The sequence below is a fragment of the Periophthalmus magnuspinnatus genome, chromosome 18 (genome assembly GCF_009829125.3).
Source record: "Periophthalmus magnuspinnatus isolate fPerMag1 chromosome 18, fPerMag1.2.pri, whole genome shotgun sequence".
NCBI lineage: Eukaryota > Metazoa > Chordata > Actinopteri > Gobiiformes > Gobiidae > Periophthalmus > Periophthalmus magnuspinnatus.
Genome location: NC_047143.1, coordinates 4,580,098 through 4,596,465, shown reverse-complemented (window position 1 = coordinate 4,596,465; position 16,368 = coordinate 4,580,098). Strand labels below are relative to the sequence as shown.

Below are 16,368 nucleotides of genomic sequence, written 5' to 3'. Positions count from 1 at the left end.
AAAAGGAGGATACTTTATTGACATCATCTTCAGATAACAACAAGGTTTTCAAACTGTTTTATGAGGATCTGTGTATGTCTAAAACAGCAGTGTGAAAAGAGCAATTTAAATAACAATGTAAACAAAAGCTATTGGTGATTCAATTCCTGCTTCCATTAGTGCATGCTACTGTTGTGTCCTTGAACAATTCATGTTGTCCTTGGGAACTCGGGAAAATGTTGTTTCCGTGATGAAAAATACACAGGAACAATCACATAAGTCAGAAAAACAACGTGGAGCCATCTGCCCGATTTCCACACCTGGCGTCAACTGATGTGATGAAATTCAGCTGATTTTTCAATTTAAACATTTGAGCTCTTTGGCTAAACATGATTATATTTAGGATTTTGCTGCCGTACACTACCGTAACAGTCTCAGATGTAGCATTAACTATTGTTAGCCATAATAAAATAAAAAGTTAACGTTTGGCTTTTGAAATCTTACCACTTAGCTCTGTTAAACGCTGTCAATGAGCAACGTCAGACATTTTATTATTGGTGACATCAAAATCCTGACTTTCTGAGATAAAAGTGCATGATTGCAGACAAATCGGAACCGTGACATCTCATCTCAGAACCCGAGTTCCCGAGGACCACATGAATGTAGAATAAAACCTCTTGCCTGGTTCATTTGAGTAGCCATAAAAGTTACACGGTACCTTTAAATATTCATAATAGTGAAGGTGAATGGACTTTATGGGGTACAGTGAATTCTGTAGTGGAGTTTGCTGTTTAACTGTCAGATTGAAGATGTGTTGACCTGGTTTATAGTGAATATCTCTAATTACTGGGCCTATCCACATGTAACAAAAACTGACGCAAAGTTCAATGTCTTCTCTGTCAGTATAAATAAACAAAAGTGAAATTATTCTTTCACAGTAGCCTGATAAAATGGTGCCATTATTCAACCCCGAAGACGTGATTGTTGTCATTTGAAAGGATTTAGAGCCATAAGATTAATATGACAAGTTTGTGGAGCCAACAAATAAAGATAAGGTTCAACATTTGTGGATCATAAGTTTGGATATTTTTTTCAAAAACAATAAATCTCACATTATATCTGAAATTATTACATCATCAAAGTCTAGAATGTGAATGCAACCTTTCTGCTTTTTTCTCCTTTCTGTCCAAAATAACATTTGAGCCCATAGTTTTTACTGGTCCTCATCCCACTCCTCCCTTTCTGTTTTTCCCGCTGCGCTGTGGCGGCAGATCAACCCTAGAGGGCGCTGTTGGGTGGCGTCTGCGCTCTGATTGGATGAGACCTTCGATGTGCATGTAGTTGTTGTCTCCCACCACGAGTCCTGTTACATTATTGCAATGAATGTTTAGGTAAGGTGGAGGGCGCTGCGGGTGATGGGTGGGCAGGGAGTCCGGGCTCGAGAACTGACGCTGGATAAAAAAAAAAAAACATATTTATTTTTATATCATTTTTTAATAACAATAAATGATCATGCATTAGTCAGCAACACAGAACAGAATCAGTGTGTGTTCTGCTAATGAAACTACTGCACATCGCATCAGGTTTGTGCAGTTGCTGTGCACAGTTTTGAATAATGTTTTTGCATATTTATGGAGAACTGCCGTGCAGGAGCATGGATGAGGTAGGCTTGTGGGTGGAGCCTTGTACAGGCTCGTACTCCTGACCGTAAGGAGGGTTTGAATAGGGCCTGGGAGAGATCACTAAAATCCCTTCTTTAAAAACTATGAAGAAATATTTAATTTATAATGAACAATTAGTCTATTAAGAATGATTCAGGCTTGATTAATACCCTGGCAATAAACACAAGTTACTAAGCCTGAATCATTCTTAATAATTTCTTTATTTGTTTATCTATTTGTTTGCTATTAATGAAGTCTTTGCTCATTTAAGGTGATTAAGTAATTAAGGTAAATAAGTGTAACCGATTAGTCTTATATAATGTTGCTCCAAATGCTTTTGCACACTAATCGTACATTAGCCATTGGACAGTATTCACTCTTCTGTGATAATAAGATATTTCTGTAGCCACAGCTGCCCTGAAGCAGACTGATAAAAATGAGGCTGCTAATCTGCGCCATTAGCCCCTCCAACACACACACACCAAGGTGGTAAAGTGTCTTGATCAGCATGCAGTGATCAGAGCTTTGAAATGACTGAATATTTAAACTTTTTGAAGGACATTAAAGCCACAGTATGTTATGTTAACCTTTTAGCCAAAATATAGACAAAATAAAATGCAAGTAATTTGGTTGTGTTTACTCACTGAAAAACATGTGGTCTTACTGTGAGCGGACTTGCATCTCCTCAAACCTGACTCTTGTTTGGCCTGGAGGAGGGCATTCTGCTGCTTTTTTCCATGGAACTATTGTTACTTTGGCTATAATATTCCACAGTGTGGAATAAAACATATTTATCTTCATGGAGAATGTTACGAAGTATGGTTTACATTTTCTATTTCCATAGAATCATGGAGGTTATGTTCCACCTTCAGAAAGTTACACACTGTGGCTTTAAACATGTTTTTATAAGTACTAAGTCAATACAATCACAATCTTTGCCCATGTATAAATATTCTGGGATGTGAATATGGATGTTGAAGGAAGAATTGTTTTGTCTTAGCGCCCTCTACTGTCAAAATGACAAACTTATTATTTAGAACAATAGACTGACCTTATATTGTGAGGAGCCGTTTGAGAGCAAGTTCATCCGAGGGTGTGTGTGTTTGGGTGAAGAGGAGGATGAGGAGGGAGTAAGAGGAGGAGGCATGCACGCTTTTATCGGTTTCACAGATGAGGATTTTGGGCTCGGAGAACAACTCAGTTTCTCATCACTCACAGGGACAGCGAAAGGCACCGGCTCATCTGAAAAAGTAAAAAAAATCATATCAAAATTCACATCGACATTATAAAAAGACCTATAGTTTAAAGGTCCACTGTGTAACCTTTGTTGTAACGCGTCCATCACTTGCTTGTGTCTATGAAAATGTTATTACATTACCTGGAATGTTCCCTAATATGGCATTAACAGTATCAAACTCCACGGAAGCAAACAAATAACATCACCAGGCCAAGTTACAGGTAAAATCTGTGGAGACGCAATCCCACTCACAGTAAGAATGCCTGTTTTTCAAGGGAATTTTGAGCAATAAACCCCTTGAATAATACAAAATAAATGTGTTTACTGCCATACTGTGGAATATTATAAGCAAAGTCACAACATAGCGCACCTTTAACGCTGAGCTGGGGCACAAGTGAGGGTTTTATGGTGGAGTTTGCTGTTTAACTGTCAGATTACAAATGTGTTGACCTGGTTTATGGTTAATATCTCTTTAATTACTGGGACTATCCACATGAAACAAAAACTGACACAACTTTCAACATCTTTAAAAGGGAAATTGTTAAACACATTACTACACGCCAAAGTCTAATATTGTGAAAAGCACAAGTCATAAGGTTAACAAGTTCAAAAACAGTAAATCTCCTATAGAGTTATACAGGCCCCGCCCTCTGAGGTTATGGCATCAGTTATTTATTTCATTTTTACCTCTTTCTCTGTTCTGCTCTTTGCTCATGTAACCAGCTACTTCCTGCAAAAAACAAAGAATAAATGGTTAGAATTTCTTGTCTGAAAATTTGATTGATGAGGATTTTGCAAATTCTCAAATCATGTCTACCGGTTTGCCTGTTTATAATACACCAAAAGTGGTATAGTAGCTCCGCCTAGTGGGTTATCACAGGCGTACAGCTGAATATAACATTACCATCTTGCTACTACGACTGCTACTGCTACTACTATTACTACTACTACTGCTACTGTTGCTCTATAACAACTATTTGCCTAATTAATACTTTAGCGTTCTACATTTTATGATAAAATGAAACTAAGATATTGTAAAAATCAAAGTGCTTATTTGAAGTGAATTGTGCTAAGTCTGTTCTTTTGTCTTTTTTCCTGTAAATTCCCCTGTAGTTTGCAACCGGAAACACAATACTTCCTCTTTTATCACGTTTCAAAAGCAGCTTAAAAAAAAAAAAAAAAATCACCAAATTAGCCAATAAGATCTGAAGCTACAGGGCTTTATTTAAAAAGCACGTGTGTCAAACTCAAGGCCCGGGGGCCAAATGCGGCCCACCACGTCATTTTATATGGCCCACGGCAAGGTAAATTAAAAGGTCTGACTGTCTTAAAATATCAGTTTCTCAGGAAATACACAGTTACACAGGGTTTTTTTCCATATCTATGCAAATCCATGTACAATATTTGTAACTTGAATAAGTAATAAATATAGAAACGGTTAATTAGCAAGATTAAAAAGTAGTTGCATTTATTTTATATTACATTTAGTTACATTTAGTTACTGTCTTACAGTTACATCTGGCCCTTTTAGAGCAACTATTTTGTTGATGTGGCCCTCGGTGAAAATGAGTTTGACGCCCCTGATTTAAAGTAAAGATGTACCGCGTAACTTTTCAGGTTGATATAATAAATGAAAATAAGTCTGGTCTTTCTCTGCAGGTTAACTTTGAACAGGACATAAATAATGGCTTTGAATATGATTAATTATATTAGTATGTCCCAAATCATTGTGACTATTATGATGAGCAGTCCAAGAGCGGCATTTTCAGAAATAATTTAAGCATTTTAATTCAGTTACATTTTAATAAAAGTAACATTTAAAACAATATTCTAGCATTCTGCAGAAAAGAAGAGCTACTGGAGTCACACCAGAATAAGAGCAAAACAACAGCGGTCTCAACTCACTCGAGCCAGTCTCCAAAACAGACCAGTAACTGACCAATAGAACCTTCACACAGCAACACAGAGTCACATACAAAAGAACTTATATTAACACATAAACAATTACAAGAACAACAAAAGGTGTCAACTCTGAGCTAAACACAAACACAACACATTAGAATATATTATAATAGAAGTCAATATTTTTTTCTCTTACCTGAACTGGGCCATTTCCTGTTCGCACGTTACAGAAATCGTTTACCTCTTTAACTGTAAGAAACCACAAGAAGCAACAATATTCATGTATAATGCATAGTGTTTACCATAGCTCTGATTTACTGCTATTTCAATACAGTATTGGCACTTTGACCATAAATACAAATTAAAATACATGTCATTTTCAATAGTTTTTTGGACATTCAGAATTCTACAGTGCTATTGTAGTCATAGCTGCCCTGGGACAGACACAGGCACACACAAACAGAACAGCCTTTCATGAGTGAAATACAAACTTTATGAACTTCCAACCACAACAGAGACCGAGACTGAACATCAAAATACAGTGAGGGTGGAAAGGTGCAAAAAGTCCATTGGTAAAAACATCCACTGGCAACAAACAATTTACAAAAGTAACCAAAAGACCCACAGAACAGCCTGATAAGCTTCTGGGCCAATTCTGTTAAATATATTCATTGTTCCATAGAGTCAGAATACTTTTGAACGAACCAGGAAGTACTTCACACATGCATCCTGTGCTCAGGTCTCTGCACTGGCTCTTGTGGCTCAAAGAAAAGACTTTACAGCAGCTCTATTTGTGAACAAGTCTCTCCATGGCCCAGCACCAAAGAACATCTCCCACATGTTAGTCCCACATGAACCATCTCACACTCTGAGGACTTCAGGGACCGGCCTCCTGTTGGTGCCCAGAGTCAGGACTAAACATGGAGAATCAGCGTTTCAGTTTTATGCAGCTAAAACCCGGAACCATATATCCTATATCCATGTTGTTTCCAGGTAGTATCGTTGCATCCCTAGAGTCCCATGTCCTGTTTTCCCTCATAACAAAAGCAAAACATACACATTCATAGTACTTGTGATAAAATGTCTGACCTGATTTCTGAGTGATTTGAAGTTTCTGCAGTTGGTCTCTGAGACATTCTGAGGGAGTTTGATCCTGAAAAAGAGGAACAGAAGCCAAATATAACAACACAGGACACTTAAAGCACCATAAGATAAGACAGCAGTGATATAAATATACAAAAGTGCAGAGGTAGGTAGAGTAACCAAAAAGTTTACTCAAGTAAGAGTAACAGGAACTTAAAGAGTAAGTATCGGGGGGTAACATCTGATTTATAATTTGAAGTTAAAGGCCCTATATTAATACCCAAAACTCTTGTAAGATTTAAACCATGTTATAAAGTTGTTACCTCATCCAAAACAAACATTTCCCAAATTCAAAATGCTCTGTTTCACCTTGTGATGTCATGAAGCAGTAATTTTCAAGTTAACAACTACATTTTACTTTTTGTTCTGTAGAGTTTGGCAATTCCGGGGTTGAAATGATCCACACGATTCTAGTGAAGGTGTGTGGAGTTTAAAAACACAGTGGAGCACTTCCTGTATTACCACATAATGACATCACAAGGTGGAACAGAGTGTTTTTAAGTTTGAGAGAAGAACTCAGCTTAAATATGCAGGATTTGTGTGTGAATGAAACAAAAGAGAACAATAAAGAAACAACATTAAAATATAGAACTAAATCATATCTGAAGCAGCAGTGCAAGAAACACAAATGTTCAAATGATTTCATATTATCGACATAAAGCTTTTGTCACTTGTAGATTCAGAGGAACCACAACTTTTACTCAAGTTTTACCCAACCTGTGGGTCACTGGATCTGACCGCTCTACCAATGATATTTACGTCGAGAGTGGGATTGGAAACGGCAACCTTCGTATCGTTCTTGGACGTTACTTCAATAAAAATGTTACTCAAATAAGATTAAAAGCATATGCTAGAAAAGTGCAATTTCTTTAAAAGTACTACCCACCTCTGCAAACCTGTACTGTGCTTTTATGTGCTTATATAGTTTGTAAGTGCTTGGATCTTACCAGTATTTCTAGCACTTTAAGAACAGCACAGTTGACGGCATGTTTGTGCAACTTGAACAGCTCCTCCGTCATCAGGGTACAGCCTGAAAGACACAAACAACAATGTCATTTTTGGAAACTTGAAATATGAACTCACACTGCAATCTCTGTACTGGTAAATTATATGTACTGTATGTAACTTTTCTGATGGGAAGTTCACTACCTGCTTGTTTCCATGGAGATGTTGTTGCTTTAGCTGGAGTGCTCTATAGTGTGGCATTAAATGTATCTATCTTCATCATAGACTAATGGAGTGTGACTCTACCTGTAGCGTCCGGGCCCAGTCAAATGAAGCCCATCGAGGCTAACGGTTAAGGGCCGAATTTGGAGCCGAGTTTCATATTTGGAATTACAATCGCAAGTACCAAAAGAGCTTATCTGGACTGGAGCAAGGCTGTTGTAGATAACGCCTCTTCCCACCAGCAACAAAGGTTTAGCAGGGAGCGGACGCTTGGCAACGCTGTCAATTAAACCTGTTGCTAACGCTAGCGGGAGTGACCTCTGGGAAAGACGGCACCTGATTCATCTGTTATCACTGTTCATATGCAGATTTATGGACACAATAGAGAAATAACAATACCAGGTTCACGTAGAGCGGGTATAGGAATAGGAATATTTTCATCAGTAGTTACAGAGGAAAGGGTGGTTTTCAATAGAAAGTGAATTGGAGCCATAGTTGAAGCTCGTCCATGCTCAATTCCTATTTTTTAAGATTTATGTATACATGCTTTCTGACGGGAAGTCCACTACCTGCTTGTTTCCGTGGAGATGTTATTGCTTTCGCTGGAATTATGAGATCAGAGCATTAAACTCATCTATCTCCATGGAGGCAAGCACGCCAAGGTACAGTTCAGATCTGTGGAAAGGTGAATCCACTCTGTTTTTTTGAGCAATAAAACACTTGTAATTAATTGAATGCAAGTCAGACGAGTTTAATGCCATACTGAAACAACATCTTTATGGAGACACCCCGCAGGAAAGGTTACATAGAGCAGCTTTAAGTAGAAGATACAGCTGTGCTAATAGTTTATTGGTAAAATTTCAATACACTTTTTTTTTTTGTTTCTAATGGAAATAGAATCAAGCTAATGGTCGTTATGTTTTACAATTATATCTATGAAATGTATTTTATTACATTTTTTCGTTAATTTGTCAACTTCAGACTGTGAGCTATGTCATGTTTTAAACCACAAGCAAGACAAATATTGGTGCTGGCTGAAAAAAATCCATATCCGACCTTCTGTAAGTTTAAGAGAAAATGCTTATTGGGGCGACAGAAGCTCAGTTGGTAGAGTGTTTGTCCAGTGATGAAGTTCGTGTCCACCTCTCGACATAAAGCTTTGAGTGGCTCGAAAGTGGAAAAGCACGATATAAAAACATTTGTCTTTCAAACCTACAACAGAAATACTCCCCTATGCTTTATCATAGTTTCATATTTATGTTTAAATTCTTGAACGTGTAAAAGAAACACTTCAAATAATATACTGTATACTTTTGATACTGGATTCAATTTCAAAAACAGTTTCAAAACTACAATAATAATTTACACATATATTTAATGAATGAAATATTACTGTGTGGTCTTGTTCTAGTTCTGATCTAGATGTAAACCATTTAAAACTATATACAAAAGGTCCCATTTTGTCTCGTTTGTTAGGAAGAAATGTCCTGACTGTCCTGCCCATCGATTGGTCCACTAAAAAGGGGGGGTGGCAAAAGATCTCAAAACTATGAATTATCTCTGACCATGTATCTGACAAAACTGGACTTACAAAAGAACTACTACACGAGAGTTCATGCAAAATTAAATATTTATACAGAAAAGTACTGAAACTATATATGACCTCTGAAATCATTCAAAGTCCTCCCATTTGGGACTCTCTGGCTCACCTTGAGAGGAGGGTCTCTCCGAGGGTCTCATGCTCCAGCACTTCTCCATCAGATCGATCAGTCCCGTGAGTCCAGCGATCCCTCCAGCCTGGTCTCTGATCTCCACCAGGGACGGACGATCACCCTGAGGGATCCGGAGCCGCACGAGGGACGGCATGGCATCTGGCGGAAATTAAAAACTTTTAAAACCTGAAAAAAGGACTAGTTCATTTTTAAACAATTTGCTGTTATCTTATCCATTCAGAGCATTGTAATTATTCACCTTGATGAGTTTATAAGTGCTTTTCACAAGCTTTGAATAACAACGACTAGCATACTAACGCACACTTCCTGACTTAAACAAACAAACAGTGAAGTCCTTCATTCACTTTCATTCACATTGTCTAATTAATCGGCATTCCTGTCGTCAAATCAAACTTTATGAATGAGAAAGTCCAGTTAAACACACTATAAAATGCATTTTTGTTAACTTCAAATGTATTTATATCCTTAAAGATTCGGGCTGAGTTTAAGTTCTATAGAATAAACTCTTTTAATAAATACAATGTGCATTATTTTGTCTTACGAGAATAGGGCTGTCTCCCAGTGACAATGGACCAGAGAAGAATCCCATAACTAAAAGCAGAAAATATCATTACATGTAGGTTAGACCAGTGACTTTGCTCCAGGTTTTAAAGGTGAACTGTGTAACTTTTCTGGTGGAGGGTACGCTACCTGCTTGTCACACTAGAGAAGTTATTACTTTGTCCAGAATTTTCCACTGTACGGCATTAAACGTACCGAGCTTACATTTAATTTTAAGTACGGGTGTTTTTAATCGCAGAATAACAAGTCGCCTCTCCACATGTTTAAACTTTCCAAGCAAAGCAATAACATCGCCATGGAGACAAGCAAGTGACAAACTACTACAAAAGTTACATAGTGCTTTTTTTAAAGGAGCAGAACCACAGACTGTATAAAGAAGTGGACAAAGTGAGTGTAACATCACCTATACCCGTACATTCAGCTCTAGTTAAACAAAGCAAGTATCATAGCAACCAAACAGCCAATCAGGAGTGAGGCTGTTGAAGATCTTGACAGTTTCGATGGAGCCAGAAGCACACCCATGCTCACTTCCTATTTGGAACGTGGTGGAGGTTTAGCTATGTCCATTTATATATACAGTCTATGAGCAGAGCAAGCGTCAATGTCATTCACAACCGTATTGAATTAATGTTTTAATATAACGTCATGGAATACATCGGTTTTCATTGCCCCGGCCTGGTTTTGTACCTGTAGATGTCGGAGCTCTTGGTCGGTTGATACGACAGTTCGAAGGCTTCTGGAGGCATGTATCCCAGAGTTCCTTCTTCAGTGGAACTTTCCTTTTTAGAAACACGAGTTGAGTGGTAAACTCTGGCCAGCCCGAAATCTGTGAGCTGCAGACAGAAAGAAAATGTATTTAATATATTTAAGAACCATATAAAGATTGATGTGTCTCCATAGGGTCTTATGTAAAACCTGCTAGCCCTGTAGTTTAGACCTCTACAAACATGTTCTAAAATGGGAGTCTTGGTAAATGGTCATATTTTTATATAGCACTTCAACTTCAAGACACTCAAAGCGCTTTAAATCAACAAACCAGTCCCTTATACACACACACATTCATACACCAGTGTACATAGACACTGGGGCTGAGGTGGGTTAAGTGTCTTGCCCAAGGACACAATGACAGCATTCATCTGTGGAAGCTGGAAATGCACCGCCAACCTGTGAGTCACTGGATCTGACCGCTCTAATAATGTTTACGTCAAGAGTGGGATTTGAACCTGCAACCTTCGGATCGTTCTTGGATTAGTTTAAAATTCAGATTTATTCTCTCAAATATTAAAGTTGCACTATGTAACTTCTCTGGTGCGGTGTTGATTGCTGATTAATTGCTTAAATAAAAGTCAGAACAGTTTAATGTATATACTTGGAATATATAAGCTAACAACATAATTACAAGGAATATTCAAAACATATTCTTATGACTGAATTTTATTATTATCATTTTCACCCATAACCTGAGTAATAATCTCTTTCTGTCACACACATTTTTACCATTATATAAAAAACTAAATAAAATAGCATTGCTGAGTTTCAGATGACATCACAACATTCTATAGGTCAACAATAGTTAATACAGATGGGGGCAGATAAAACGATTATTGTTAAAATGCAGCTTTTTGATGTAATACAAGAAGTTAATCGGTCTAGTTACTCATATAAACCACTGGTATCAGGTTAAACATTTGTGTATTGACCTTTTGGATATTTCATGGCAAAATATAATGTAATGAACTGGGAAATCTGGCTCTTGCCTCCATCTGAGAGTCTGACATCATCACCTTCTAACTACCAACATACAGTAAAAGTACCTTGGCTGCAAGATAGCAGTCGAGCAGCACGTTACTCGGCTTCAGGTCCAGGTGCAGAAGAGGGGGTTGGAGGTTATGGAGGAAGTTCATCCCTAGAGCGACTTGATGAGCCAGTCGGAAGACCAGAGGCCAGGGGGGGGCGCCATCTAAATGGCGCTGGACAAATACAGCACCGTGTCTGTTAGTAGAGTCTATATAATCATAACATCACTGTCTATAGTTACATCAATACAGATTTTTTACTTGTAACATATAAACTTAAAGCTGTTTTACCTGATTTTTGCTATCTTTTTTTAATTCATTCATTGATTTTAAACGGTTTACAGTGGTCCAAAGTTATTCCTCATTTACCTTATGCATTCAGAGCATTTCATTATCTTAGGCTCTGTTAGACTTTAATCTGATCTTTGTTTTAACCTCCTGAGACCTGGCATGTACATATGTGGACAACACATTTTGGGTTGTCTAGGCCACAATACAATTTTTTTTCTGTACAAGGTCCTGGCGTCCACATATGGGGTCATTAAACTGTCACTTAAAGGTGACACACACACACACACACACACCCACACACACACACAAACACATTATAGTTTAGATTCAAGATGGACTTAGTTAAAGACATATGTGATTTTCTTTTGTTCTATCAAAATCATTCAAAAGTAGAATGAATATCCTCATATGTGGACATAACTTTTGTCATAATGTAAAAAGAAAATTATTTATTTTTACACTCATCAGGTCCCAATCAAATAACAGAGAAATAAATAAAAAATAAAAAAAACATTCCATGCAAGAGCTCGGGTCTCAGGAGGTTAACACAATCTGACCAGAAAGATCTGAATTATGTGTAAGTAAAGCAGGTGAGCCCATTTGTGCTGTTGGTATGGTAACTCCTGAACATTCTGCTATTGACATCCATGCAGAGCACCCCCAGTGTGATGCTACTGCAAAGTATCAATAGCTTTGCGTGTCTCTTGTGCTTTGCGTGTCTTTTGTGCTTTGCTTGTTACCTGGAGCGTGGCCAGGCAGCCCCTCTCCATAAACTCCATGACGAGGCCCAGTCGCGGCATTTGACCAGCAGGGGGCACACCTCTGAAGACCCCAAGCACATGGATCACATAGGGACTACTGCTCTGACGCATGAAGTCCAGCTCCCGAAGCAACGCAGAGCCACTTCTGCAAAAACATGTGAGGTTAAATCTACTTTTCAGAGTTTGTAATCATGTTATAATTGTTTCACTTCACATTTATTCAGTCAAAGCTGTATTTAGAGTGACTCGTGCATGTTTGAGTAATCTTTATTCTCCTGTATTCAAGGTGCCATTGCTTCAAAAATCCCAGTTTTCCCCTACCCCCCCCCCCCCCCCCCAAACATGGCCCACTGCTCTCATTAGTTTAGATCATTATTAAAGGGCACCAAATGTTATTCTCGTAAATTAGCAGATTACATTTTTGGAGTATATTGTAAAACCAGGCCATTTAACACACAGAAACAATGGACAGGATGGATAGGAGGGTATCCCACACACACAAGAACGGGAAGACATCTGACACACTCACCCGTCGTCATAGTGCAGCAGTTTGATAGCCACATCGCAGCAGAGTTTCTTGTGTCGGACTTTGTAAATCTGTCCGAATCCTCCTGCGCCGATCCGCATCCAGGATTCGAGACAGGACTCCTCCACCAGGATAGGGGCGGGGCAGTGGATGAGCTCCATTGGTCACTGAAAGAGAAAAGAAGGCAGCAAATATGTCATCTACATTACAACTCAAATGTTAGTCCATTCCGTTCAGGTCAAGGTTTGTTTGTTTTTGTTTACTTGTCAACCCAAAAGATAACATAGGATCGGGGCATAAATGTAACGTTGTGTATGAAATACCCTGCATAAAAAATACATAGAGGAAATAGGGAAGGTTTATAGTACGTGGAAAAAGAAGCATGGGACAGAATGTGAGAAGGAAACAGGAAAACACAAAAGCAGAACAGAATCAAGTCAAATTTCTGACTATTGTAAAAGAGAGAACTACATTATGGACTGGGACGGAACAAACACTGGGACAAAGCAAACATCATGTGGACAGAGGGCAACAAGCATCATCACTGGATTAAGAAGGCAATCGAAATACGAAAACGTGCCCAATGGGGGACTTTTTACTCTCACACACCTGGGATACTGTCCTGAAGGAGTCGGACTGCAGATGGTGGTGTCGTCCCGCCTTCACTGGTTGGAAGAGAGCACCAAAACGTCTTTAAATCAGCTGATCGGACACGTCACAGCAACATCACGTGACCACTCTGAGGAAGAGCACAAGTGAGCCGTCCGAACTGTCAGGTATGAAAACTGAAAAAGATTCAAATAAACTACTAAGATGTTGTTTTTAAAAGTATATTATGTAACTTTTCTGGTGGAGGGCCTGCTTCCTGCTGCCAGCTTGTCTCTATGAAGATTGCTTTGCCTGGAATGTTCCACAGTATGGCATTACACGAGTCTATGTCAAGACAAGCGTGCCCAGCGGCTATGTATAATGCAACAATAACAGCTGTAATTGAATACAAGGGAAGAAAACTAACTTTAAAGCCATTTAGTGAAACTTTCTAAGGCAAAGTAATTACATTGCCATGGAGACGAGCAGGTGACAGAGGTAAAAGATGTATAAAAAAAAACAGATTTGATTAAAAGATATGTTTTTGATGAGGGAACAAACTTATAACTTAAACTTATGAGCATCAGTGTGTCATTTAAGTAAAAGTACAGATACCACAGCAAAATATACTCAAGTAAAAGGCAAAGTAACATGCGAAAATATATACTTAAGTACATGTTTAAAATTAAAGATTTGTGTCGAATTTTGTTCAAGAGAAACAACTGAATCAATGTTTTTATTTGTATATTTTGTTTGCTCAAACTAGGAACGTGTAAAAAATAAACTTATCAGACTTTTCAGCAGGTTTCAGATCATCATCAAAAAATACTATTACTTTTGAGTCCTGTTAATAGATGTAGTGGAGTAGAAAGTAAAAAATATCCACTTTAAAATCTATTGAAGTAAAATACAGACACCTAAAATGTATACTTAAGTACTACTTTTACTTTGTTATACATTCCACTATTGTTGAGCATTGAACATTTTAAGCACTTAGTCTCAAAGGGGAAAAAGACATCTTCACCAATGCAATACTGAGCCTGCTTTAAAGTGAAATTACTGTAGATGTTTACCTGCCGAGGTGTTTTACAGACCACAACGGGGTCAGTGACACAGGAACCGCACTTTTGTTTCTAACACCACCGACCTGCAATTACGTGGAGTGGAGAAAGTGCCAAAAAGTGTGACAAATATGAGTCAAAACCGCTCATGTTTAGTCTAGTTGGAGCGTAACAAGTGTAGAAGTAGCAGAAGTGGTAGAATGTAACAAAGTAAAAGTAGTGAAGTACTGTATTTTTAGGTATCTGTACTTTGCGTAAGTACATTTTAAAGTGGGCACATTTTACTTTTACTTTTACTTCACTACATTTGAGAGCACTATCTGTACTATCTACTCTACTACTTTTTCGAATGAACTGGAAAGTAAAAGCAGTATTTTTAACGCATTCATACTTCGACCAAACAAAAATATACAAATAAAAATATCTTAAAAAAATAATTCAGCACAAATCTTTATCAAAATCACTACATTTGAAGCTTTAGTATCTCAAAATCTGTGTGAAATACTTTTACTTTTTACTCTTTAAGTACATTTTTAAACATTGCTGTAGTTGTGGTTGTGGTAGTAGTAGTAGATATAGTAGTATTAGTAGTAGTAGCTGATAATTAAGTTCTGTTTCTGGTCATTCTGGTTAATCTGGTTAATTGTTCTCACCCTTATCATTGGCAAGAATTGACAACTTGAAGTAACTGTAGTACTTTTTAGCGTAGGAGGAAGCCACAAAAATGACTATTGACTATTAATATGAGCAAATATTTCAATGAAACCAGGAAAATTCAAATAACTCACCGCGTCTCTGAGCTGCCTTCAGTTTTATGATAGTTCCTATAGTTTTTGAGAGAGAAGCAGCAGAAGCAGAAGTGAAACGTGTAAAGTCCATCCCAGAATCTGAAAAGGAAGTCAAAGAAAGCTATGTGAACAACGCTGTAAAATGTGACATCACCTGGTACAACTGTTGCAACACTGGCTGGTGGGGGACTACGCAAGAGCTCAATCTCCCTGGTGGACAAATCGAGATAATTATAATTTATATTTTGTAGCTTTTTATCTCTTTATAAAGGAGCATGAGCATTGTTTTAGTAAGTAATAGCATCTTTTGAATGGTGAATCTGTTAAAGACGAGGTAGAGCTGACTTTTTGGAGCTTTCTTCCATGTTATTTATGTCATCCATTCATGTTTGAGTAATCTAGCGATCTCTATTCGCACCCTCCTTACGGTTAGCAGTACAATCTACCCACAAGACTTTACCACCCACGCTTCCGCACAACATTTTTTCACAAATATACAAAAGCAGGATGCAAAACAATACGCTACGACTTCACAAACCTGGTGCGATGCAGGATGCACGTTGATTGTGTTGTGATAGTGCTCTGAAGGGGGAGTGGCTTAACGCGGAGAGCGAAGGGAGGGGAGACTCAGATGGTCAAAAGCTAAACTGAAAAGTGACGGTAAAGAAAAGTTTGCATTATTTGTGACACTAAATTTAAAGGGAGTGTATGTAACTTTTCTTCTACAGTGTTGCCTATGAGGTTCAACATATGGCATTAAACTTATTTATTTCCATGGAGACAAGCAGGTGACACCACCACGCCAAGTTACAGGTCAGATCAGTGCAGAGATGAGCCCACTCACCGTATGAATACATGTTTTAATACGCTTTATGAATAAAACAGACCAAGATAGATATGTTTAATGCCTTACTGTGAGTTATTTCAGACAAAGAAATAACATCTCCATGGAGACAAGCACCAGAAAAGTTACATAGAGTAAATTTTCAAAGCTGAGAACAATCACAACATAGGTTACATGTGCATAACTTAAATGGGGACTTTAAAAATGTACATATTGTAATTTTGTAGATTTGATCAGGTTAAACATTTGTAGATTTCTGTTTTGAGAATTTCTTATGGAAAATACAATGAAGTTACAGGGGCTACGGGCTTACATCTGAGAGAAGTAGCT

General features: G+C 37.9%; 1 protein-coding gene across 2 annotated transcripts; it reads right to left on the bottom strand.

The window, feature by feature from the left end:
• ripk3 (receptor-interacting serine-threonine kinase 3) lies at positions 1-15,295 on the bottom strand. Of its 2 annotated transcripts, none has more exons than XM_033984133.2 (14): positions 15,195-15,295; positions 13,367-13,496; positions 12,761-12,924; positions 12,211-12,376; positions 11,198-11,353; positions 10,071-10,216; positions 9,364-9,413; positions 8,799-8,960; positions 6,870-6,952; positions 5,869-5,932; positions 4,976-5,028; positions 3,565-3,607; positions 2,692-2,882; positions 1-1,430 (listed from the first exon to the last, which is right to left on the bottom strand). In XM_033984133.2, the coding sequence occupies exons 3-14, from the start codon at positions 12,916-12,918 to the stop codon at positions 1,203-1,205; spliced, it is 1,500 nt and encodes a 499-aa protein (XP_033840024.1). In that variant the 5' UTR covers positions 12,919-12,924; positions 13,367-13,496; positions 15,195-15,295; the 3' UTR covers positions 1-1,202. The 2 variants fall into 2 exon arrangements, with proteins under 2 accessions (XP_033840024.1, XP_055084815.1); XM_055228840.1 differs by having other exon boundaries at positions 2-1,430; positions 13,367-13,542.
• Positions 15,296-16,368: the final 1,073 nt, after the last annotated feature.